The sequence below is a fragment of the Ruditapes philippinarum genome, unplaced genomic scaffold (genome assembly GCF_026571515.1).
Source record: "Ruditapes philippinarum isolate M1 unplaced genomic scaffold, ASM2657151v2 ctg1119_1_1_1_1, whole genome shotgun sequence".
Taxonomy (NCBI): domain Eukaryota; kingdom Metazoa; phylum Mollusca; class Bivalvia; order Venerida; family Veneridae; genus Ruditapes; species Ruditapes philippinarum.
The window spans coordinates 110812-136014 of NW_026852239.1; the positions used below are offsets into that span (position 1 = coordinate 110812).

General features: G+C 31.4%; 2 protein-coding genes across 2 annotated transcripts; one reads left to right on the forward strand and one right to left on the reverse strand.

Moving 5' to 3' along the window:
• Nucleotides 1-113: 113 nt before the first annotated feature.
• Nucleotides 114-10021, forward strand: LOC132753633 (nephrin-like). The gene is made up of 8 exons (XM_060744129.1): nucleotides 114-284; nucleotides 2775-3059; nucleotides 4517-4795; nucleotides 5435-5716; nucleotides 6002-6141; nucleotides 7492-7663; nucleotides 8176-8301; nucleotides 9412-10021. Exons 1-8 carry the CDS (start codon nucleotides 212-214, stop codon nucleotides 9435-9437), a joined length of 1383 nt encoding a protein of 460 aa, XP_060600112.1. The 5' UTR covers nucleotides 114-211; the 3' UTR covers nucleotides 9438-10021.
• A 606-nt stretch (nucleotides 10022-10627) lies between these two features.
• LOC132753653 (cytoplasmic dynein 1 intermediate chain 2-like) lies at nucleotides 10628-23208 on the reverse strand (the record flags this gene model as incomplete). The annotated part of the gene is given in 13 exon segments (XM_060744150.1): nucleotides 10628-10936; nucleotides 11758-11883; nucleotides 15042-15133; nucleotides 15136-15178; nucleotides 15544-15688; nucleotides 19216-19271; nucleotides 19273-19353; nucleotides 19860-19973; nucleotides 20396-20542; nucleotides 20979-21104; nucleotides 21689-21785; nucleotides 22468-22630; nucleotides 23086-23208. Coding segments are annotated over 13 exon segments (1439 nt in total), but the record flags the coding sequence as incomplete, so codon positions are not given.
• Nucleotides 23209-25203: the final 1995 nt, after the last annotated feature.

Genomic DNA, 25203 nt, shown 5'->3' on the forward strand with positions numbered 1-25203 from the left:
AACTGGTCTATTTTCTAAACTTTGTTTAGTTATGATAAGTGATAACAGACCGTTATGATAAGTGATAACAAACTAGTACATTATCCTTCCAGTTATCTTTGCTACTCTTGTTTATTCGTTGTTATTGAGTACCAAACTTTATCTTGAAACTGATAACATACCCTCATCTATATTGATAAAATAGAAATGGTGGGGAGAGTATTTTACAAATATGCTGGAATTAAATGTAAATAAAATATTTGTTACGATCTTCATCACAGTATTGTCGCTGCTAATATCTAGTGGTAAATATATTTTATACTTACAATTTATATACATTATCACGTAATCATTCAATAGCATCTACTTCTTTAAATAAATGCTGCAAGTGATATCAATATTATATCTATTTTGAACGTTTCGAGCAATACTTTTGCAAGTGACGTCATATGTCCATTTAAATAGCAAAAAGGCCCCATATTGGAGTAATGAATACATAGAGGATATTTGTTTGTTTGTGTGTAAGATGAAATAAAATTACATCTTACACAACAAACAAACAAATTTTCTTTTTATTTTATGCTTAAAAATAAGTTAAAACGAAATTTCCATAATTTTAACGTTAATATTAAAATCTGTTTCCCCCAATTGAGAGCCCCATTTAGTCGGAATTTCTCATTAAAACAAGAAGTCTTGAGCTGAAAAAATAAGTCCGCCAATCAACGTTAAATGGCGGTGATATTTATTCATTTTATTAAAAAAATATGAATGATCGCTTCTTTTAATAATAAAAACAAACAATTCTTGTAGGAGAAAAAGTCCAACCATCCATCCATATTTCTGTTACTTACTGCGACTTTATATTAGACCTGGCTTTGTAAAATGTAAGCGGCAGCCATTTTTTAAAGTTGTGTATTTCATGGGAGGAAAATAATTGTGTAAGATTCAGAGGGATATAATTTGGATTTGTTAGTCATACACCTTTTTAAAAGAAAGAAAACTTATTTCAGGATTGTAACAGACAAAAAATAAGTGTTGACGGATGTGAAAACATTCAAAAAAGGGGCTTGGAAAATGGAAAACTTGGAAGCTTGCTCAGGAACGCTGGGTTGTTTTACTTATTCTTCGCGTGATGGCTGTCATTGCTTTTCAATTTTTCATAAAGCATACGGCAGTTATTGCTCGTAGGATACTTTAATATGCCCAAATGTCATCAAGAGCAGTTTTGCATGGGGAAGGAATGTATTTTTCAGACTGTAAAAATGAAACAAAAAAAATTAGAGACGAAATTTGGTGATTGGAATTTGAATGAATAGAAGTAAGTTTTCTTCCTTTTATTACTTTTGAAATTTAAGTTATTTATCAATTTCAGCTTTGCTTTTTCTTTAAACAGCCTGACATTGTCAGAATTATCAGCAAAAATAAAAGTGAGGTACCACATGGGGAAAATCTTAAAAAAGTAGTTTCGTCATTGAAAAGTGTGAAATTATATTTTGATAATTTTCACTGTGAAATTATCAAATATAATTTTCACGCATAAATCAGTAATCCAACGAAAAGCATAAAATAAATCATCTTAAATAACGTCTAACCAAGAAGTGCAAATATGTAAGGTGTTTGTTTAGTCAACAAAAAGGAAGACATTGTCATAAAACCATATATTTTGTTTCGTACGTGTCATTGGTAGATATAGTTGATGACGTTTCTATACCTATAGGGGTGGTTGGTTCAAGCCCCTCTTGGGTCACGAACATGTTTCCTCTTATGAAAAAAGTATTGGCACGTAGGTGGTTCAAACCTATTGACTTCAAGAGTTCATCACAATAGACTAAAATATTCAAAAGTATACCATTGATATAATTTAAATCGTATTTCAATTGTATAAGATTTCAATATACACTTATCCAACAAATATGAAATGAATAACTTAAGTAATAATTTCAATAATTTTGTTAAATTCTTTGCCTCTGCACAATGACTTTGTTTATTGTATTTTGTAAGGTGCGAGATCAAACCGTCCAGGTACTGAACAGCGTTTGAGATAGTTACATGATCTGATATTACATATCTACATATAGCAGATAATGATATTGTGTTCCATCATTTAAATTATTCATATTAAATTACTAAAAACAATAAAAACGTTCCAACACGTTAGTGGAAGGAAACATTACAAAGTCATAAATTGCTATATACTCACTTGCTCATAAAATGTTTTGTTGGAGTAGTGATGTCGTAACAGCATATTAATGACACGGCAGTGACCCTATTCCTACGGAAAAAATAGTTCCATCCGACCTTTATCTCAGATTCTCGTCTTGCAGGAAATTGACATGCGTGTGTGCTATTCCTGTGGAATGTACCAAATTTTATTGATTGTGAAAATGTGAAATGTATTCACATCTACCTTGTAGTCTCGTTGGAATACGATTTTACACAATATAGCTGCATTTAGTAAATCTAAATTTCATTAAAAAAACAGAAATGGCTACAATTTGTTAACAACATGGGTTTCATATCGAATCGTATTCTTATTTTGTTGTCAAGACGACCAAAATAAGTTCTATAAGCGTAAATGTCTGCTACCTCATTTGACCAGATTTACAACAATACTGTTTAAAGATTAATGGCATTGTAGAACATTTAGTTTTTAGGCATACGGCGATATATTTATTTTCTATATACATGTACATGTATATATAAAATGCAGCTTTAAACGATACAGCGTATCAGAATAGTCAACATAAAGATATTACTTGGTTAATTATTTGATTCTTATTTTCTTTTTCAACAAGCGGCAACAAATCAACCAGGGATTCGATCTTATAAGATTCTAGAAGGTGACAACCTGCTGGTTATATGTAACGTTACAATACAAACTCCGGACGTTGATGTTTACTGGACCAAAAACGATACGAGTCATTATTTTATGAGGAAAGGAAAACGTTTAGAAATTCTCAACATAAAAAGGAATTATTCCGGAGATTATCTATGTCACACATTAAATACGTCATTTTCGGTTCAAGACAGAGATTATGAAGAGGACAAAATCGTTCAAGTCATCAATGTAGATGTCCAGTGTAAGTAAAACATTCAAATGAGAGACGCATTAAGCCTTCTAGTTAAGTACATGTACTATTTTCCTCTGAAAACAACGCAAACCTGTATTTTACAATTTTATAATGATAATAATGGATGTAAAGCATTCCATGAAGAAACGACGTTGAACGTGAAATGGTTTGTAATAAAGGTAGCAAAATATAAACAAACTGGTATTTGTCTTCTATACAAAACATTAAATCGCTATAACTTATGGTCAGAACGAATGATAGTTCAGCTTTAAAGCCATTGAAGTCGTGCCATTCTTTAAACTGTAAAGAACTGTAACCAATCAATAAACAACTATTATAAATAAATAATAGCAGTATTAGCTTAGCAATGAAACATTCTCATTATTTAAAGTATCATTTATTACCCTTCCAGATTTTTTCCGCCTTTTTGATTGGATGTTGATCACCCGAAAGAAATTGATATTACCGAGCCAGACGGGTAATATACACATTAAATTTCCCCGATGGGTACCCCACGTTGTAAACAACATGCGCCGTGCGATGCGCGTACGGTTTGATTTTACGCGATATAAATTCCAATTTACAAGCAATTTTAAACTGTCAAGTGATAAATATTTACCAAAATAGAGTAATGATACATATTCTCGTCAGTATAGGAAACAAATATGACCTTGTGAAAGCTTGATATTAATTCCAAAAAAGTGCGTTCAACAGACTACTCCTTTTCTCTTGTTTACATCCGTTATGTTCGAAAGATAATACGTCATGTATTTGTGACGTCATGTTATGGTGAAGAGGTATCCTAAAGGGAATCTTATTTCGACGTTTCATTTGAAGTAGCAATTATTTATTTTAAAATCGTCTTAACTCGGCACGGGAAGGGTAATAAAATTATTATTTTGGTTTTGGAGTGATATATGTGGATATATTACCTGCCAAGATAAAATATCACCCTCGCCTAACGGCTCGGGTGATATAAAATCTTAACAGGTAATATATCCACATATATCACTCCAAAACCAAAATAACATATAATATATATACATTATATATTAAAGGTTATGTGAAAATGATATAATTCAATATAAGCTACAGGTTTGTTTTCAAAACTGTGTTATAAGGCCCATTATGCCCCGATATGCTTTATGTTTTATTTCCCAAAATATTTTTTATTTTTTGGTGTTCCGTATTAGGTTCCAAAAAGTAACTCACTGGCCTATAACCTGAATCATCTTTGGCTTCTGTTGTTTTGGCAAATGAACAATAATACTGATTTTGTATTTTGTAAAGAAGTCAAAATTCTACTTTATTTACATTTTGCTACATTTTGACAAGTAATTTCACATTCAGCACTACTTTGAAAGTTTCTTCGGGTGAGACTAGTTCTAAAACCGTTATTTTACAGTTTGATCTTTCTCAAGATTTTTCCTTTCTGATGCATAATGTGCCTTTAAAATATCATTTAGATCCTGCAGAAATCAAGAATTTCAATGTTGAACCATACGAAGTGATCGAGGATGATACGTTCACTATCATTTGTGATTTCCAAGGCAACCCTCCTCCAGTCTGGTCTATATTCAACAGAGAAAAGGGCTACGGTATGAAGTCCGCTATTGGGCCTAACAATTCTACCCAAGTCTCGCCAGAGGTCACGTGCGACTATTCCGGTTACTGGGAATGTACCGGGAAAAACATGTTAAATTATGGTGTCAATGTTACACGGGGACATAACATCACAGTTTACTGTAAGTTATTATTTTTACAATTGGCATCTTTTTACAAAATAAAGCAAACAACAAAACACAATATGATTGTTTCTAAAGTAAATTGATATTTGGATCAATGTGGTGGCGGGAATCGCAAAAGATCTTTTTACTGCGTATTCTGGGTACCGCTGGTATATCAGTAGTGCATTCCCGATCGAAAGAACACCATCCGGTTAGTTCTATAGGTAAGGCGTTGGAGCCCGGGTTCGATTCCTGGAAGGTGCAGCTTACGAACGTTGTTATTGATCATGAAATCCAATCTATGGTCATTCGCACTGTACTTCTGCTCTGGCGTGTACAAAATTACAGGTCCTTGAATGTGATAGCAACTAATACTGGTAAACTGCTTGACAGTCTGCCCAGGAACGATGCAGTGGCTGAACTGTGTCCAGAGTGGTAAATTCAATGAGGCTTACTTAACTACCAAGACCAAGAAAATTTGCAATCAATATATCCATGAAATTTTTCTGTTCAGGAAATTTAGAGAGGTTATATTCGTGTAAGACCTTTACTCACATTATACTTTTTTGAGTCAGTTTGTCCAACGATAAAATGCATAGTTTTAACAATTTATTGAATAAACAATAACATCAATGTCGATTTGATCTTTTATTTCAGGCGCTCCTAAACCATTGACTGGAGGATATAATTACATTATTGTAGGTACAGTCGGTGAACCCGTTCAATTAAACATGAGTGCAAAGGCAAACCCTCATGCAACTTACACGTGGTCTAAAGATGATGGCACAGATATATCAAATATAACAATACAAGACACGGATCTAGATGATACAAACTTAACATTTCCCTTGTTTTCTGTACCTTTGTTTGGGAACTATACTTTAAAAATGTCGAATGCAATAGGAACAAATTACGCTCACTATCAAATACTAGCAGACGGTAAGCGATATACATGTATGATTGATACATTGAACATTGATACAATGATACGAAAGTTCTAATTCAGAAATAGTCGTCCATGTGATGTCTTTAAGGCTGTTATCACTGAGGAGATTTATCTTTCTATACTCTCATTCTTATATTACAGTAAAGTTAAAGAATCATGCGTTGTTGATAAAGCTACAATTCATACATGTGACGTCTTAAATTGTGATAATTGTTTCTACAGAAATCAAATCTTTAGTTGTTTCTCTTCAATAAAACTTTGACATGTTATATCTGAAGGTAAACCGGAAACGCCCACACAACTACAGATCTCTGACGTCACTTCAGACAGTGTGACTTTACAGTGGACTTCCGGTTTTGACATGGGTTCAAGACAACATTTTATTGTTATGGAGCTGTCTGGAAATCAATATATACAAGTAAGACTTGAAATCAGTATATACAAGTTAAAATAGAAATCAATGTATACAAGTAAGACTTGAAATCAATATATACAAGTTAAAATAGAAATCAATGTATACAAGTAAGACTTGAAATCAATATATACAAGTTAAAATAGAAATCAATAATATACAAGTAAGACTTGAAATCAATATATACAAGTTAAAATAGAAATCAATGTATACAAGTAAGACTTGAAATCAATATATACAAGTTAAAATAGAAATCAATGTATACAAGTAAGACTTGAAATCAATATATACAAGTTAAAATAGAAATCAATATATACAAGTAAGACTTGAAATCAATATATACAAGTTAAAATAGAAATCAATGTATACAAGTAAGACTTGAAATCAATATATACAAGTTAAAATAGAAATCAATGTATACAAGTAAGACTTGAAATCAATATATACAAGTTAAAATAGAAATCAATATATACAAGTAAGACTTGAAATCAATATATACAAGTTAAAATAGAAATCAATGTATACAAGTAAGACTTGAAATCAATATATACAAGTTAAAATAGAAATCAATATATACAAGTAAGACTTGAAATCAATATATACAAGTTAAAATAGAAATCAATGTATACAAGTAAGACTTGAAATCAATATATACAAGTTAAAATAGAAATCAATATATACGAGTAAGACTTGAAATCAATATATACAAGTTAAAATAGAAATCAATGTATACAAGTAAGATATACAAGTCAAAGTGGAAATCAATATATACAAGTATTTTAATACTAAAAATCAATAAACAAGTATGAATGGAAATCAATATATACAAGTAAGAAATTGAAATCAGTTATTATGCATCTGATAATAATTTCGCACAAGATGGTATTCGAACTCGCAACATTCCTGAGAACGCCAAGTAATTGATTTTTTGACACAAGTTTCTGACGCTGTATTAATAGCAATTAGAATAGGTGTACTTAACATGTAAAGTCGAAATCAATGTAATCAAGCATTAAAATTTAAAATCCTATATAAGAAAGTAAGATTTGAAAACAATAGACAATCGACTAATCGACGTTCGACTCATAGAAGTTCTACTGTAAATTCAAGAAAGACTTTAAAACCAATATTAACAAGTGAGATTGCAAATCAATGTATTCAAGTTAGATCAAACTTATTAGACTGGATTCTAATTTTAAGTATTTAATCTTTTTTATTTCAAACTTACGTATACGTATATAAACATGTGTCTATGGGTAAACATAAGCTTAAAGTCCCATTAAAGTCCAAAACAGTATATTTTTTTCACATTTTGAATAACATACAATAAGGAACATTGTATTCGTCTTTCTTTAGTTTTCCGACAAGGTATACAATAATTATACAAACCATGGTATCAACCAGACCTGGACATATGTGCTAGATAAACTGTCAAGTGACACAAGTTACAACATGACAGTTGTTGCCGTGAACGAGCATGCGTTTATTTCTGCACTGGCTGATCCATCTGTTGCCTTCAGGACTAAATGTACTAGTATATTTCTATATTTTACCCAAACCCTCCAACCAACCTCACCCTTAGATATCCGCATATTTTGTCAGATAGCGATTTTTTTTTGCAAACATAAGAGAACACATAATGGAGTTATTTACATCAAAATTATGATTGAATGCCCTTTTTCACATTACTTCAAGAAATTATCCAAAATAAGTCTGCCCCATACGTTATAGAACTTAATCCGTTGAAAATTTTACCTGTACGTAACTGAGAATTAAGTTTTATTGAACAAGAATTGCAAAATCTGGGAAGACAAAATACAGTATTTGCACATGAAATCTCGAGAAAAAATAATATGTTTTAATATTCTTGTATCTATGAATGATAATAATATATACTTACTCGTATTAGTTTTTCAAATGCAGTTTTATTCATAGTAATAGTTTATATTCTAATCTTAGTTTTAATTAAATGGATGTTTCTTACCATGTGTTATATATGTAATTCATACTATATTTATTTTCTGCTTTTTCTTTTTTTAGCAAATCCAACCAGTTCAAAAACTAATGTGACGCTGATACTGGGTTTGACATTCGGTACTATAGGAACACTTGGCATGATCGCTTTTATTGTTTATGTTGTGAAATTCAAGCGCTTAAGATCCTCTTGTAAGTAGAACTGTTATTGTAAAATATGGTACATTTATAATATGTGGTTGTCTCACAAGGGTCATGACTTTGTTTTATCATAATTACACCTGTTGTTGGAAGGTTTGAATAAGCTGTAAACTTTCATCTTAACCAAGATGAAATAAATCATGTTTAAAATAATTACATTATTTAATTAAACAGCTCATGTGTTAACCTTTAACCTGCTGGAGCCAATAGTGATTACAATTTACTACATAAGCATTTACTACATTAGCATTTACTACATAAGCATTTACTACATTAGCATTTACTACATAAGCATTTACTACATAAGCATTTACTACATTAGCATTTACTACATAAGCATTTACTACATTAGCATTTACTACATAAGCATTTACTACATTAGCATTTACTTCTTTAGCATTTACTACATCAGCATTTACTACATAACCATTTACTACATAAGCATTTATTACATAAGCATTTACAACATTAGCATTTGCTAAATTAGCATTTACTACATTAGCATTTCCTACATAAGCATTTACTACTTTAGCATATACTACATTAGCATTTACTACATAAGCATTTAATACATAAGCATTTCCTACATAAGCATTTACTACATTAGCATTTACTACATAAGCATTTACTACATTAGCATTTCCTACATAAGCATTTCCTAAATTAGCATTTACTACAATAGCATGTACTACATTAGCATTTGCTACTTAGGCATTTTTTACATAAGCCTGTACATCATAAGCATTTACTACATTATCATTTACAACATAAGCATTTACTATATTAGCATTTGCTACATTAGCATTTACTACATTAGCACTTACTACCAGCGTTATTAGTCCAACCTTTACATCCGGACAGTATGACCAGTCTCTATGCTATTTGTAACTCTTATTTTGTGTTTTGATATTGAAATCCCCGAAGCTTTGAAAAGATAAACGCATGAGGAATGTATTACACACAATTACACACATTCAGCTGATTGTGGTTAATACAATAATTACCAAATATTTTATTCAAAACAGTAGTTGATTGTAAACATTTCTCCTCACATCCTTTACGATGACAAAATTGAAACAGTTACAATTTGTTGTGTTTCAGATGGCACAATGAACAGTGTGTATTGAACAAGTATGCAGATCGCCAGTGGTCATCAAACATTGTAACATTGCAGTTCTTGTCCACATAATAACCAAGCCATTCATTCTGTAAAAATCATACATGGTGAACTTGCAAAATGTAATTAAATATTGTGTAAAAAGCAAACAATGACATATACATGTATGTTGAATCTTGTTCTTATTAAAAAATTGAAAATAAAAAGCAAACTACATGTACTTGATAGATAATTGGCTCATTTGGAAACTTTAATCATATCAATGCTTTATGTGTAAATATTACTAAATTTACTCCGATTTATCACAATATTGCTTACAAATCACACATTTTTGTTTCTTTTGATTTTAAGTCACATCAACACAGTATTTGTCATACTGCCACTTACCAGCTTTATTGGTGGACATGACCTCAGGTGTCCACTTACAAGGATCGGGAACCCGAGTACATATGGAGTAGAACCATCAATATTCAGTAAGCATACTGGATAGTTTCCTCATATGAAAGAATTCTTAATTGTAGATTGGATTGTAATTGCCAATTTATTTGAAGTCGGCGACCTTAACTAACTCTGGCATATTTTAAAATATCATAATTATGTATTTTCTACTAACAGTGTTTGAGGTCAGTACAAAACAATGTATTGTACACTAGACAATTATTTTCTACTTTAATATACTGCAGTAGCTAATGTATAGCTGTTACAAACACATAATCAAGTTTCCGTTTATGACAGGAACTGTCACAAAGCTACTCCTGACATATAATGTTATCTTATTTCATAAAGAATAAGAGAAAATAATAGTTCCACATGTTTATTATTGTCATAGGTTTACATAATATATGTTTTCTCCTTTATTGCACAATGAAGCACTTTAAATAAACATCATCAAAATCCCATAGCCAAAACATATTTTTGTTTACATAAGCTTTTATTAAGAAAAAATTTTAAAAAAACTTTCCATTTCAATTTAAAAAAATTAATATACATAAGCTTTTAATTAAGTAAATACTTTTATATCTTATCTTTATATATGACTGAAAACTTATCATCATTATTCTTTGTGGGAAATTTATCAACTTTCTCCTTAATTGATTCAATATAAAGTTATAAAGATATCCTGTTTTTAGCATTCTATTTAGAGTACAAATATGCATGTATTATATAGAGCACTTTAATGTCTGAAAATCCTGTTTCAAGAAAAGTTCTGGAAACTTTCACCTATGAAATTATAACAAATAAGGCAAGATTAATGAATTTGTTCAATATGATATAATTTAAAGTTAATATTCAAGTCATAAATAATAAGCACTAAGAAAGGCTGAAGAAAAACAATGCCAAGATTTCCAGCAAGTGTCAGTATTGTATGGTACATTAAAGATGTCATCGTAGAGGTGAGGATAACCCCCCAAGATTAGTATCTTCTTCACGTTCTGCCGCATGTTGTCTCAACTCTTGTAATGTTAACATAAATCTTGACCATTCGTCTGACTTGGGGTTGGCAAAACTCTGAAATATATCAAAACATTTGATAACCTACCAACTTACTGACAGTAAAACTTTTTCAGCAGAATTACCATCTACAATACCTTATCTTTAATGGTTTTCTGAAATAAAATACTTGAAATTCTAAAATACCTTAATATATATGTGTATATTAAGATAAAAAGTTACCTATGACAAGTATAATGTAATGGAGAAAATCCACTGCACTTTGCACATCCTTTTAAAATGCCAACTTAATAAATACAGCACAAAAAATATTAAAATTTTAGAAAACCTTATATATTTGCTGAAGCACTTAAAACCTTTATAATCATAATTATTTTGTTTTGACTGTATTATCAGTCACACCAATACTGTAAATGTCATATGGTAATATTGTAGGTTTACTGATGGAGCAAGACTTCAAGTGCCCCTCAATTTATTATTTTAGGCACAAAATAATAATAATAATGAGACTGAGCAGAAAGAATATTCACAACCCCATCCCACTTTTGTGAGCCACCAGAATGTCTATTTCATTAAAATATCTCAAGTCCAATTGGAATAAAATCTCATATTTGAGATGGGTTAGTAATTCAAAATTGAAAACATTACCCACTCTTATCACAGGGGCTTTATGATATGATCAATAATATAATTTAGCTAATAAGAAAAACATCAGTTTTATTGTTAACAATGTATTTGTGATACAGTTAAATTTGTCAAATTCAACATGACCAGTTGAGAGAAAACTGATGTGCAGACAGACCTATGTCTCTATGTATATGTTTTACTATTATGACCAGCTTAAAAAGGATTTAATACAGAAGAATGGTAGTAATTACCTCAGCTACATCATAATTATAAATATGTCCCATATCATCTGCTACAGCTATTGTATGTCCACTCTGATGCCATCGTAAATGATTCAACGATACACCAGTATCCATGGAGACAGATGCTGAAGGCACCTACAAATAAATCAATCATATACAATATAAACAAGATATGTTTGTAAAACATGTATGCCCCCTATTAGCAGCCAATTAGTCATGTGATAAGGTTATTATGCATGACTTCTGACCCAGTGATCAAACAATTAATAAGGGTTATCAAGTATCTACTGGTCATGACCTTGACCTTTGACCCCTTGACCCAAAATTCAATAGGGGTCATCTGCTGGTCACGACCAATCATCATACAAAGTTTGAATTCCTAGGCCTAAGCGTTTTTTAGTTATAGACCGTTTTTACCTACAACGTCAATGTGACCTTGACCTTTGACCCCTTGACCCTAAAATCAATAGGGTCAATCTGCTAGTCATGACCAATCACCATGCCAAGTTTGAAGTTCCTAGGCCTAAGGGTTCTTTTAATTATTGATCGGAAAACCGTTTTAACATACAAGGTCAATGTGACCTTGACCTTTGACCCCAAAATGAATAGGGGTCATCTTCTGGTCAGACCAATCAACAATGCCAAGTTTGAAGTTCCAAGCATTCTTAAGTTATTTGATCAGAAACCGTTTTTTACTTACAAGGTCAATGTGACCTTGACCTTTACCCCTTTGATCCCAAAATCAATAGGGTAATCTGCTGGTCATGAAAAATCACCATACCAAGTTTGAAGTTCCTAGGCCTAAGCGTTCTTAAGTTATTGATCAGAAACAGTTTTTACTTACAAGGTCAATGTGACCTTGACCTTTGACCCCTTGACCCAAAACTCAATAGGGGTCATCTGCTGGTCATGGACCAAATCACCATACCAAGTTTGAAGTTCCTAGGCCTAAGGTTCTTAAGTTATTGATCGTATAGGCATTTTTACCTACAAGGTCAATGTGACCTTGCCCTTTGACCCTTAACCCCAAAATCAATAGGGGTCATCTGCTGGTCATGACCAATCACCATACCAAGTTTGAAGTTCCTAGGCCTAAGGGTTCTTTAGTATTGATCAGAAACAGTTTTTACCTAAGATTGTCAATGTGACCTTAACCTTTGACCCTTGACCCCAAAATCAATAGGGGTCATCTACTGATCATGACCAATCACCATATTAATTTTGAAGTCCCTAGGCCTCAGGGTTCTTTTGTTATTGATCGGAAACGGTTTTTACCAAAGAGGTCAATGTGACCTTGACCTTTGACCCCTTGACCCCAAAATCAATAGGGGTCATCTACTGACATGACCAATCACCATACCAAGTTTGAAGTTCCTAGGCCTTAAGTTCTTTATTATTGATCGGAAACCCTTTTTTTGTTTACAAGGTCAATGTGACCTTGACCTTTGACCCCTTGACCAAAAATCAATAGGGGTCATCTACTGGTCATGACCAATCACCATACCAAGTTTGAAGTTTCTAGGCCTAAGAATTTCTTTAGTTATCACTCGGAAACCGTTTTTACCCTAGAGGTCAATGTGACCTTGACCTTTGACCCCTTGATCCCAAAATCAATAGGTGTCATCTACTGATCATGACCAATCACCATACCAAAAGTTTGAAGTTCCTAGGCCTTAAGGTTTTTAATTATATTCGGAAACCCTTTTTGTTTACAAGGTCAATGTGACCTTGACCTTTGACCCCTTGACCCCAAAATCAATAGGGGTCATCTACGGTCATGACCAATCACCATACCAAGTTTGAAGTTTCTAGGCCTAAGAATTTTTAGTTATCACTTGGAAACCGTTTTACCCAAGAGGTCAATGTGACCTTGACCTTTGACCCCTTGATCCCAAAATCAATAGGGGTCATCTACTGATGCATCATGACCAATCACCATACCAAGTTTGAAGTTCCTAGGCCTTAAGGGTTTTTTAGTTATTGATCGGGAAACTGTTTTTGCTTACAAGGTCAATGTGACCTTGACCTTTGACCCCTTGACCCCAAAATCAATAGGGGTCATCTACTGGTCATGACCAAATCACCATACCAAGTTTGAAGTTCCTAGGCCTAAGGGTTCTTTAGTTATCACTCGGAAACGATTTGGTCTACGGACCGACGGACCGACGGACCAACGGACCGACGGACCGACAAGTGCAAAGCAATATACCCCCTTTTCTTCGAAATGGGGGCATAATAATAATGTGGTAAATGGACTGGTATCCCTATTCCACTGATGGTATCTGAATTCCAGTCCACTTTTCCAGATTTTCTTTGATTTTTTGTTTGTTTGTTTGTTTTGGTTTGAAGACACACTGGTGTAAAGATCATACAGTGATTCTTCAGCTTACTGGTACAAGAAGACCTTAAGTGCCTCTCTGTATTTCTGACACAAGTGGGTACGAGAGTAGAACCACTGATCTTTAATCAGTTACTTCCATGAAAGAATCAAAATTTCCTTGTTGTATTAAGTAATTTGTAGCCAGCAACAGCAACCACTCAGCTACTACATTTTTATTGAACAGTCATTTATACACAAGTATCATCCATATACTGTTTTACACAACTAATGAACATTTATGAAGAAATTTCTATCTTGAAGAATTTGTAAATTTAAGACTTTTGGTTATATGGCAATGACTGAACAAGTTTTATTCAAAAAAGCTTGGGTTAAATAAGCTTCACTGGTTTAAAATGTTTGAAATCAATTAACATACTTTAATCTCATTTTCACAATTTGTTGTCTGTCAATTGTTTCAAATAAACTTTTAAATGAAATGTTAAGTTACTTTCATTTTCGTTACATACACAGTAGATTGTTAACATGTTGTTGAATGTTCGTTCAATTATAAACAGTAACATGCTGTATAGGTTTAAATTAATTGAACCTATTTTGACAAGCTCAATTTTGAGCTTATTCACATTATTACAGCTGATTCAGCGCCTAATTTTTTTGAGCAACTAACATCACGGCCTAATCAAAGCATGAACAACAATTGTAGAGTTTAAAAGAAACAACAAGTAATTCATTGTTCACCTTTTATCTGTAAGTTATATCCTCTTTTAGACCAGGATCCCAGGTTATAAACAATTATCTAAGATCAGGTATTTGATTGGTCAGAAACTGTCACTGAAAGTACACTGACCAATGAAAATCCTGAGATTTCAGACAGAACTCAGAGTAAAGTTTGATAACCTTGGGGCCAGTTTAAACAATATAATCATTTATAAAAAGTAATATAAAAAAACCCAACCCAGTATCTTTTAAGGTTCCATAATCTATTTTGGCCCATACCATCACACTAGAAAAATAATGCGGGATGTATGGGTAAACCTTTGTACATTATACATAATCACTTTTGTCCTAAAACGAAGGGGAAAAACTTGTTTCCTAATAATGATAAAACATAAACAAATTGTGAATTAAATCAAATATCTATCTTAAACAACAGCTGAAGGAATAGTTGGTATGCTTCACATTTTCAATATATAATGGCAAACATAATATCATTTAATTAACAAACAGAATAATAATTTCATTGACACATTTATACTGCAACACATTTTGAAAGTGTTAACATTCTGTTTGTATATGGCATATCATATTGAATGCTGTTTTGCTCATAAATTTGTTTGATCTTGGCTCATTTAAAGCTTATTTGATATTTAAAGATCACCGAAAGTGACAAATTCTTCCAGAAATTTATAAATGCACTACAACTTTACTTGGTATCTTATACACAATATTTACTGTACCTTCATACTCCAGAGTTTGATGGTCCAATCAAAGGAAGACGTGAGGAAATACGGGGAGAAATCAAACTGTCCTGCTACCTTATGACAGTCTATACCAGTGATAGGTCCTTGATGACCTTCAAATATCTCACTTACACCAGCTTTACTGTAAATATCATATAACATACATAAATATCTCACTTACACCAGCTTTACTGTAAATATCATATAACATACATAAATATCTCACTTACGCCAGCTTTACTGAAAATATCATATAACATACATAAATATCTCACTTAACGCCAGCTTTACTGTAAAATTATCATATAACATACATAAATATCTCACTTACGCCAGCTTTACTGTAAATATCATATAACATACATAAATATCTCACTTACGCCAGCTTTACTGTAAATATCATATAACATACATAAATATCTCACTTACGCCAGCTTTTAACTGTAAAATATCATATAAACATACAATAAATATCTCACTTACGCAGCTTTACTGTAAATATCATATAAACATACAATAAATATCTCACTTACGCCAGCTTTACTGTAAAAACTTATCATCATATAACATACATAAATATCTCACTTACGCCAGCTTTACTGTAAATATCATATAACATACATAAATATCTCTCACTTACGCCAGCTTTACTGTAAATATCATATAACATACATAAATATCAGCTTTACTGTAAATATCATATATACATCACTTACGCCAGCTTTAGCTTTACTGTAAATATCATATAACATACATAAAAATATCTCACTTACGCCAGCAGCTTTACTGTAAATATCATATAACATACATAATATCTCACTTACGCCACGCAGCTTTACTGCATAAATACTCTCACTTAAATATATCATATAACATACATAAATATCTCACTTACGCCAGCTTTACTGTAAATATCATATAACATACATAAATATCTCACTTACGCCAGCTTTACTGTAAATATCATATAACATACATAAATATCTCACTTACGCCAGCTTTACTGTAAATATCATATAACATACATAAATATCTCACTTACGCCAGCTGTAATATCATATAACATACATAAATATCTATAACCCAGCTTTACTGTAAATATCATATAAACATACATAAATATCTCACTTACGCCAGCTTTACTGTAAATATCATCATATAACATACATAAATATCTCACTTACGCCAGCTTTACTGTAAATATCAATATAACATACATACATAAATATCTCACTTTACGCCAGCTTTACTGTAAATATCATATAACATACATAAATATCTCACTTAACGCCAGCTTAAATATTTTACTGTAAATATCATATAACATACATAAATATCTCACTTACGCCAGCTTTACTGTAAATATCATATAACATACATAAATATCTACACTTACGCCAGCTTTACTGTAAATATCATATAACATACATAAATATCTCACTTACGCCAGCTTTACTGTAAATATCATATAACATACATACATAAAATATCTCACAGCTACTGCCAGCAGTTTACTGTAAATATCATATAAAACATACAGAATATTCTCACTTACGCCAGCTTTACTGTAAAGCTTATCATCATATAACATACATAAATATCTCACTTACGCCAGCTTTTACTGTAAATATCATATAACATACATAAAGTATCTCACTTACGCCAGCTTACTTACGCAGCTTTAGCTGTAAATATCATATACAACATACAAAAATATCTCACTTACGCCAGCTTTAAATGTAAAATCATATAACATACATAAAAATCTCATATACTGTAAATATCAATCATATAACATAAATATTCAACATGGTAGATCAAAATTACCTTTTTTACTTATCTAATATTAGAATGACAAAAACATTCAATGAAGTGATTATCCCTTTAAAATACACTACTGGTCGGGGACCATCAACCGGACACTTTTTGAACATTTTTACGTACAGATTTCAAAATTTTTAATCTAGAGACCTAAAAATTGGACACAGTTCAGTTAGGTTCTTCCTCTAACTAACAAACTAGTTTGTTAAATCTGATCGTATTGACACTTACATCTGAGGCTCGACAAGGAGGGTATCAAAATTACCTAAATTGTCTACGTTACAGTACCATGTGTCCGGACAGATATGTACATGACGTGATTTAATTCAGATAAAAGCTTGGGTTTTTGATTTTTGATCTCTAACATGATAAACAATATTTCAGCAACAAATGCTTAAGTTTTGGATATTCTATTGTTTACTCTGCAAATGACTATAGCTGATATATGAGGTCAGGCATTGCTTTCTTGACCCCCAAATTTCAACGTCAACATTTTTGAAATAGAAATTAAAATATTACCATTTAAGGAGGTTGAAATAAAATTATTTACTTAATTTTAGAAGAAACATGCATTTATTGTTGATAAAAAAGTGACCAACAACAAATGAACAAAGAAAATACTATATTGAGCATTTTCGGGGCTGTCCGGGTTTGGTGGTTGTCCGGTTTTGGTGGTCCCCAACCAGTACACCTAAAACCTGCGACAGTATCTTAATTGAACAGAGAACATAGAACATATTTCACAAGGTAATTTATAAACTTGTATGAGGGTAAAATCTAAAGGAGAACTGACACATACTGCTGAAACAAGTCCCTGCTAAAAAGTTTAATGACATATTTTCTTTGATTCTTTGCCAATTTTAATGTAGTACTTTTAAAATGTGTTTTATGAAATGATGCCGATAATTTTTGTGAGTTTTATTATTATATCACTAAATTTTTTATTTTTAAAGTCTAATACTAACTAAACAAGTATTATAATTAGCTAGAAGGAAATTCATTCCATGAGTAAATAACAGAACAACTAACATGATCAACTGGCAGTTAATGTATTATCTAAAAAAACATTCTAACATGCTTCACACTATTTCCCTATCAAAAAGATAGGGCAGTCAAGTTCATTATTACATGATATATGGACAGCATGAAAACTGAATGCTGACATGTCATATGACATCAAATATGATGACAATTAACCACATGATGTCAGAAAAATTAATTCTATGCTCAAGCTCATGTAGTTCAACATATTTTTATCCATTCTCTTTTATATAAGTATGTTAGAATGGAAATAGATATATTAATTTTTCTTGCATTATATAGAGGATATTGAATGAGTGTAAGTTCAATATTGAATTTATTGCACGAGTTGAATAAAATTATATTATGCGAGCCTCTGGCGAGCATAATATTATTTTATTCAACGAGTGCAATAAATTCAGTAATGAACTTACACGAATTTAATATTCTATTTATCAAATACCCAAAATAAGACCGTTTAAAGTGAAAAAAGAGTCATTTTTCATTGACCCGCCTATAGTATAACGCTAACATTTAGCGCGTCTTTACACTATGTTTGTATAACGCTAATGACGTCACGTCAAAATATATGCACGGCCGTGCAATACCATATTTACGGAGTCGCAAAATCGGCACGGGTGTGTGATAAAGTATAATAATGCACAGTTTATCATTCAAATGCTTTGTAATCAATCTCTCAGGCCTATTGGTCTTAATGTTTATATTCCTACACATTTGAACTAGAACCATTTATTATTCTACAACAAAGCACTCAAAACTGATACCTATTTCCTAAATACTAGTATATATAGATGTGTATATATTTACCTGCCATGTCTACATGCAGCATATACTGAACAGTCCTCACTACCTACAACAAGGTTTATTAACATCCCCAGACAAGAAGGAGAAACATGTCACATTGACAGCTCGACTTTGTTTATGTTGATGTAACTCCATACAATCCTATAAATTCAGGTACAATTATATCAAACATTTTTCATATGTTACCACTCTCAACTTCATTTTCAAACAAACTAAAATCGTTATTCACAGAGGCTATTCTAAAGAATGTATGACATCAATTAAAATATTTTTCACAAAGCTGCCAAAATTCAAAGGACTCTCTTTTATCATCAATCAACCAAAAATCTGTACATTCCCCTTTTGAATTCATTAAATGGAGATGTAAGGAATTGTGAGTTAATAAGGGCATTCGCACAGGGAACAATAGAGGTATTATCTGGTTACAAATCTGGAGGTCAGCAAATTGAACCCTTGTCCATTTATAACAAGGAATGCTGTCATATTGTAACAGAATGTTCACAGCCAAATTCCCTTCTCGTATTTATTCACATTTATCTCATACAGCCTATATTAGAGACTTTTATAACTTATAATATATAGGAGCTATTTTTTTTATAAATAATACCTGACAGCTAATGATGTATATATATATATATATATTATACCTGTGGTTGTGACAGCATATCCAGACTCCAGGAACACATTTTACCATCTGTAGATACACTGATTAAATTGTGGGCATTTTGTGTACCAACTACATTCACACAGTATACAGGGTGCTGAAATATATACAAGGTATATAACAAAAATGTTTAGCTTTATTTGGTAATAATGTTGGGTTTAGTACCAGTTTTTCAGTTATATATGTATACATGTATTAGGGGGCTGTTAGTTACAAATCAGGTGTAACTGAATTCAGTACCAATTTCAAACTGTTTAAATCAAATAATTGCCTAACTTCTACACAAATATTACAGAATCAGTAAATAGAGGACAAATTGTATAAGATGTTTCAGTAGTAGCTTCAGAAGTATATCTTCTATACCATGACTGGAATATACAAATCTTACGTGTACTGACACATTGTCTTTGTAACTGTTTTTGTAATAATCATTTATGTTTTGTAATTTAATTTTTGTTTTGAGACAGTACACAATCAATAATGATAATGATTTCAGTAAATATATAATAATGAACATACAGTATGTGCGGATGCTGACAGTGGTGTTCTTTGTATTGGTGTTCTCTTCAGTACTCTGTTGTCCCACAACACAATCTGACCGGAGTATGTCCCACCTACAACCAGGTTAGGATGAAACTTGGCAAAACAGCTCGACATTACTGCTGACTGTAATATAAAAACATTTTATATATCATAATTATACACAGTTTTAAATAAAATATATTTTATCAAAATAATTCTATTTCAAATAACATTTTTTACAATTCTATATACATGTAGCTATGTTGTACATATTAAATTAATCACATTTCAATTCATCCTTGAACAATTTTTTTTATTGAAGTAACATTATAGAAACTAAATGGTAATATTTCTGTTGATGACATTCAATATTGTTTGAAAAACCAAAACAGGCTTATTTTATATCAACTGAGATATATAAAACTGTACCAGTTAATTTATAGTATGGATAAAACACTATATAAAATATATCCAATAAGATGCAACAAACTGACTTTAAACCTAATTGTAATAATCAATATTGCCATTAAAATTTAAGTCAAGGGGGTATATGATTAGTCTAAATTACTAGTGATAATACCTGACAATGGAAAACATATTCTGGTGTATTTTTCTTAAATCTTGAGTTCCAGATCAGAGCTACACCATCAGGGTCATGTGGTGCATCTTCATTAGCACTATACGAGGCGACTAGTAACTCCGGAAACTGTAAAATAAATGTATGAATAGGTAGGTAGTTGCCAGTAAACTTTAACAAAAAAATAATATTCAGTAACATTATTTTTAGATTTCCGTTATAATTTTCAAGTAATTTTTTATCCTATTAGGATCAAAATACACTCAGTTAAATTACATATTTAAAGTTTGGTGGATTATTTTTAGTAATTCCTTTTTTATGTAAGCACTCGAAACAAAAGGTTATTTCATAAGCTTGAGTCATATTAAAGTGAAGTCAATTATGAACTTTAATGTTGTAATGATTCAATACTAAATCAACTTAGGATATAAATGATTTTCTACACTGTTAAAAGATGTAAAGCTAACAACTAGAATGCTATTATTAATAAGTTTTATATAGAACTGTACAATTACATTGTTTATGTCACTGTTCCGAACTGTTCACTATTTAGGGGAGATGATGTGTAAGCAGCCGGATAGCATAGTCTGTACAGCCGCGGTACAGTATTCTGAGGGCCCCGGGTTCAAGTCCCAGTCAGGCTGCACATTTTTTTCAACCTGTGACATTATTACCAAAAATACAACCCACTTTTATATTATGAAATATAATACCTGTGTTGACCAGTCAAGACTAGTTACTATTCTATGTTTGGACCAGCGCTCATCAAAAAATGTTCTGTTCATCTTTAATCTCTCCCCAGCAAGCTCTCTATAAAAGACAGACAAAATTTAATATGTTACAATTTATGCTCTTATTCTTTGTTATTTTATGAATTATACTTTAATTATACCTGAGTTATCTAAATGCTAGACGTAGAAACTTAAGTTTGTCACCAATATACAGTCAGGACAGCCTACAAACCTTTTCAGTCTGACCAATGATCTGACCAATATGATACTAGTTTTGAATTTTAAGCATAAAAATATTAAAATATCTTAAACAATTAAAAATTAAACATAGAGGAAGTCTATTGTTCAAGTTAAGCAAAGTTCATGTTAAACTATTCTAAACTTATTTTACCATTAACTTGCCAGAATCTAAGTGACGAGTATAAAGCCAGGCCAACCTGATAAGGCTCTATATTCATGGTAGCTTCAGTTTTGTTCATTGTGTTCTAATTACACGAGATCCTTATAATTTTCAATTGATTTTTTAACATTTAGTCTGTACAAGTTTTATGACAGGTGAACAGACATAGAAGTGATCCCTATATGTTGTAGCTACTGAGTAGCAGACAATACAAAACAATATTGACAGGTGTTTAAAAATATGTTGTGGTGAAATTCTTATTGTAATCCACTAATCTGATAATTCAAATTGAAAAGATTAGGGTCATGTAGTGATGTATAAACATTTTAGCTAGCGAATGAATGATGACACATTTACTTACTGATTATTTAAATCATCCTCAGCTGATCTACTGTAGTCTATGTCACAATCAACCTCATCCAGAGCACGTTCTATAACACGTGAAGAGTGATCCAAAAATGATCGGAAACCTTCTGACATTAAAATTGTGTTTTTCTCTTCCTCACTTAACTCTCTCTGTGGAACTGTGCACAAAATAAATTACAGTTTATTAGGAAGAAATATGTAAACAAGTCTGCGGTTACATGCAGCAATATCATGATTTTTATTTTTCACAAAAACAATGATACAATTGTATATCTATTTTCTGACAACTATTTTTATAACAGTTATAATAAGAACCCATTTGGTTCAAATCGGAATTTACCTCAAAGGTAACAGAAAGAAATACAATCTTTTCTGTTAGTCCAGAAATATCATAAGAATATTACATTGGTTTCTAGTACAGACCAGCTTATCTATTACAACTGAGTCTATGATTACAATGTAATTATGTTGTGATTAATGCTTCCGAAGGATCACCCTTATTCCAGATTTTAATATTTAAAGCAGCTCTATTTAATCTCTATTTTTTTCAAGACTGCTATGTAATTTAAAGTTATATTATAATCAAACACTACCTACTTATAACTGTACTCACCTGGTGGTTTATCCTCAGCAGTATGAGCCGGCGCCACCATCTCCACGTGCGGCATCTTATGTTGTGGCTGCATGGTTCCCAGCGAGATATCAATAGAATCTGTGTCTGGTTCCTGGTCATCATCTGTACGACGATCGTCGTCATAAACAAGAACTAACGTGTTAGTACAAAACTATAGCTGCTCTATATATAACAGTGAAAACATAAAATAATGTAACAAAAAAGTTGTGTTATAAAGTGACAGTGAAGTGGTAATCAGACAGCTAGAACAGTGATTATAAATATAATATATATGTACTAAATCTGGTCAGATAACATTACTACATTCTCATGTTAGATCAATATATGAGCAACGTCATGACAAAACCAATGTAATGCGTTTGCGACCAGAATGGATCCAGACCAGACTGCGCATCCGCAGTCTGATCACTGTTCGCTATTAGTTTCTCTACTTGTAATAGGGTTTGTAAGCGAACAGCATGGATCTTGATCAGACTGCGCCGATGTGCAGTCTGGTCGGGATCCATGCTGGTCGCAAACGCATTACATTGGTTTTGTCATGACGCGGCTCATATGTCATTATATAATTACGTGATGTGCAGGGTGAAAACACATCAATGGAATATTAAATACAGGTACCATCATAAACATAACCAAACAAACAACATAATCATTTTTATCCTGTTTACAAAACAATATACATGTATTTATAGGACATAAATATCAATAGCATCAATAAAACAAAGTTTGACTTATTTAAAGACTTTTTTACATAAACAGGCATCTTTCTCCCAGACACATAGCACATGGTTAATTATAGTGAGTTTAAATACCATTGAATACTAGAATCTGTTAACTTAAATGTCTATTGATGTACTATACCATAAATACCTAAATAACACAACATTAAATATGACAATTATACATGCACATGTATAGCAAAATTCAAATTTTAACTGTTTTATTAAAAAAAAACAAAAACAAAAACAATAAAATGAATGTATCATCTGATATTCATGTAGTTCCTGACACTTTCTCTATAAAGCATTAACTCATTTATTTGTAATATTCCATTCTTTAAAGCATCATGTCTTATAAAATAACATGATTCACTTTAAACCTTGGCTGTGTTAAGTAAATAAAGATATTATATTGTCATTATTTAAAAATAATTCAATTTAACTTTAAAAACAAATAATTAAAATTCATGTCATCAAATAAGGTGAATTGTTTATTAATAATATAATTATTAATTAACTCCAGTTAAATAATAAATAATTTAACAAATTAAACAATGACATTTTCTTGTTTCAAAATATCATTATTACCAAACACATATTTTTTCATTTACACAAAATTAAGGCTTTCTATTTCAGTTTCCTTCATGTCTTTAAAGACTTGAAATTTGATTTGATGAAATTGTTTTAATACTGATCTTTGCTTATATAAATTTTATTTATTTGTAGTGTTGTTTGGTTCAGAGTGACAAAGAACTTTTAGATATGATAATTTTTTCCACCATCATTGTTGAGGAAAACCAGATGTTTCTCTCTGTTTATTAATATAGGTACAGCTGTAAATGTAACATAGGAATTGATAACATAGGCATTGTACACATGAACACACATGGATGATTTATCAAGTTTATTAATAAATAGTTGTACTTTAATATGAAGACATTACTGGCTGCCAGACTGTAAAATCTTTCATCAACTTCCTCAAGACCTCAGTGTAACATTTATCCATTGTGACCACTGAGCAGACCAAGGTCAACTAGCACATCCATGCCATCTGATCATGGTCTGCATTGTTTACTATTTTTTCTTAACATGTTTTGAAAATTAATGTTCCCTATAAAAAATTAAATCATAATGGTCTTGTCTAGGTTGAAAGATGGGCAAGTGCATTTAAGACATTTATTGTGGTGAGGGTTAAATATTAACAAGTATATGGTTTTATTTGATAGATTACAGTAATTAGAGTTATTGGTAGAATAAAGAAATATAAGAACAACATGCAGTTACAACAATGATAGAAGAGCAAGGTACTCCATGATATACTTTCCCTCATCTCAGATATCATTTATATCATCATAGTGAATTCTTCATATCATTATAA

What these genes read in the sequence shown, in the direction of transcription:
- LOC132753633 (XM_060744129.1), top strand. Translation starts at nt 212, where the DNA reads ATGCTGGAATTAAATGTAAATAAAATATTTGTTACGATCTTCATCACA. An exon ending in GTCGCTGCTAATATCTAGTG is followed by an intron (nt 285 to 2,774) that starts GTAAATATATTT and finishes TTTTTCAACAAG; the next exon opens with CGGCAACAAATCAACCAGGG. An exon ending in CTGGAAATCAATATATACAA is followed by an intron (nt 6,142 to 7,491) that starts GTAAGACTTGAA and finishes GTCTTTCTTTAG; the next exon opens with TTTTCCGACAAGGTATACAA.